Source organism: Stenella coeruleoalba (genome assembly GCF_951394435.1).
Source record: "Stenella coeruleoalba genome assembly, chromosome: 6".
NCBI classification, from domain to species: Eukaryota; Metazoa; Chordata; class Mammalia; order Artiodactyla; family Delphinidae; genus Stenella; species Stenella coeruleoalba.
In genome coordinates this window covers 109,865,977-109,868,625 of record NC_137151.1, presented here as the reverse complement: position 1 = coordinate 109,868,625, position 2,649 = coordinate 109,865,977, and the positions used below count along the sequence as shown (strand labels likewise).

Genomic DNA, 2,649 nt, shown 5'->3' with positions numbered 1-2,649 from the left:
GGGGTGTGTGGCCAGCCTTGAAATGGGAGGGCCCAGAGTGCAAACCCCCAGGAGAGGGTGGGGCTTGAGGCATACAAAAGAAGAGAAGGCGGAGTCGTAGACTCCTCTGCCAGTCTGTCTGGGAAGTGAAGGAACTTCTGACCGTGAGGGAAGTTCTATCTCAGATTTACTGTCTGCAGAATGAAGCACTGGACTAGGCACTCCCCAAACATTCTGACCTCAACATTCTGTGACCTCGGGGTGTAGGTCTGGGAATAAAGCGTGGGTGCAAATGCAGGGGAAATGGCGTCTCAAAAGAACCGAATAGACGCGGAGGGTCAGCGAGAGCAGCTTTATTAAGCAAGATGAAGGAGGGTTGTCTGTCCCACCCACCCGGGGCTCCAGCCAGGGTGAAGTGTCTGAGTGTCCCTTTCAGGCCACGTCCACGCGAGCGAAGCTCTGGTCCATGCCCAGGCTGTTCTCCACGTACACCTCGTACTTGCCGCTGTCCTCAGGCGTGGCCCGGCGGATAGTCAGCGTCGTGGTGGTACTGCCGATCTCGAAAAACACTCTAGGTGGGAAGAAGGGGAGGACAGGGCCTGCGGTCAGTTTACGCGCGCCCTGGTCGGGTCGAGCTAACTATCCAGCTCTGTTCTTCGCCTCCCAAATTCCCCGCCCCCATCCCACTCCCTCCAGTTTCTGGACCCTGCCCGCCCAAGCTCCTGCTCCAGGCGCTGTCCTTGCTACAAGCCCCGCCCCCCCACACCTGTCGTCCTCATCGATGTCTTCCCCGTCCTTGGTCCAGCCCACGTCGGGCGCAGGCTCGCCCATGATCTCGGCAGTCAGCGTTACCGTGGTGCCTTTGCGCGCCTTAGTGTTACTCGGTCCCTTCTGAATCTTCGCCGGTACTAGAGGAAGGGAAAGGGCCACCCAGTGAGGAACCTAGAGGTGAGGCGGGAGGGGGCATCACCTCCCCAGCTAATACCCGGCTCTAAATAGGAGATGGATTTAAGCTCTCTGTGTGACGTTGAGCAAGTCTTTAGCCTCTCTGGGGCATCATCTCGTCAACTGTCAAACGGGACTAACCCTGCCCTTCGCAGAGGTGAAGGGAGGATCAAAAGAGATTCTAGGGGTGAAAGTCCGGGAATGTTCACACATCTCCCGGCGCCTTGGAAATTGCCCTGGGCTGAGAGCCAGAAGACCAGGGCTCTAACCCTGGCTCTGCTTCTGGCTCGCTGTGACCTTGAGGCCCTGGAATCGAGTGACTGAAGCCCATAGCGGACTTCTTAGACTGTATGGGACACAATTCTGGGGTAGGAAAGGACTGCGCGCGGCCGGCGCTGCGCCCTTTCCGTGCCTTAGGCTGTGCCGGGGCTGGGTCACATCCGCATCCGGACTCGGCAAGGCTCAGAGGTAAACGCGGCTGGAGCCGGCTGCGGCCGCCCGCTGTGTGGTGCTGCTCTGCACGGTGGCCCTGCACCCAGGGCGCGCGTACCTTCCACGAGGATGCGTGCGGAGTCCGAGCACTGGCCGAAGGGGTTGGTTACGTTGATGCTGTACTGGCCTAGATCTGCCAGCTCGCCGTCGCGCACCACCAGTGCGACTACGTCAGGGTCCTCGAAGACGTAGCGATACTTGGGCCCGTCGCGCAGCTCCTTGCCGTCCTTGCTCCAGCGGATGAATGGGTCCGGGAAAGCCGAAATGCGGCAAGTCAGCTTAGCCGCGCTGCCCTCAATCAGCACCACATCCTTCAGCGGCTCCAGCACTCGCGGTGGCCCCTTCTCGCGCAGCTCCTTCCGGGACCTACCCGCAGCCCAGGTCAGGGCCCAGAGCTCCCATGACACGGCCCTGGCCGGCCTGCAGCCCTGTCCATCCGTACACCGTCCCCTGCCCACCCCCTCAGCCCACTAGACCCTTAAACATGGGGGTGGGTAGGGAAGGTGATGGCTACTGAATTGTTACCCTAATAAAATTGTCTACTCTGTGTCAGCCACCCTTCCACACCTCAGTAACTGCTCTCCCCTAAGTCCAGTGACCCTAGTGGTCCATGACACTGTGCTCAGCCCCCATCCATCCCCCAAATGCAGTCATGAGCATTCTGCAGCTCCAGCTCCCTTCCTCCAGAGGTTCTCCAGGGCTCCCCCTCACCTGTGGCCCCGGTAAGAGGCCTGGATGCGAATGGCTGCTCTCTGGACCTGGGGGTCCTTGATATCCAGGGTACATCCTGGAGGCGGGGCTGCAGCCACTCGTTTTTTGGCAGGAGCTGCTTTGGACATCTGGAGAACAGAAAACAAAGGGGTCTAGGCTGACAGAGACTCCAAACTTCAGCCCTTTCCCAGCAGATTCAGAACATCTCCTGACGTGGGAGTGTCTAGGGCCGACTTGAGGATCTGAACTCACCGTGAGGGGTTGACTTCGGGACTCGGGTCCACTGGCTGTGTAGCAGGAGGCTCGGAGCCCTTCCAGATGGCACAGCAAGGGCGCGGGCAGGTGCTCAGCCCCAGGCCCAGGTTTTATACATCTCTCCTCTCCTTGCCTTGTTTGGCGTGGTTGCCCCAAGCCCCTGGGGACCCCAGCCCCCGCCCCCTGACCCAGACAGGCTCCTTATTTAGCCTGAGAATGCCTGGGATGCTAACTCAGCCACAGGGGCAGCCCCGGGGGGAAACCTGA

At 60.1% G+C, this 2,649-nt stretch overlaps 1 protein-coding gene across 1 annotated transcript; it reads right to left on the bottom strand.

Moving 5' to 3' along the window:
* Nucleotides 1–124: 124 nt before the first annotated feature.
* SPEGNB (SPEG neighbor) lies at nucleotides 125–2,255 on the bottom strand (the record flags this gene model as incomplete). The annotated part of the gene is made up of 4 exons (XM_079924625.1): nucleotides 125–550; nucleotides 746–887; nucleotides 1,475–1,782; nucleotides 2,128–2,255. The coding sequence occupies 4 exons, from the start codon at nucleotides 2,253–2,255 to the stop codon at nucleotides 412–414; spliced, it is 717 nt and encodes a 238-aa protein (XP_079780751.1). The 3' UTR covers nucleotides 125–411.
* Between the last annotated feature and the right edge of the window lie 394 nt (nucleotides 2,256–2,649).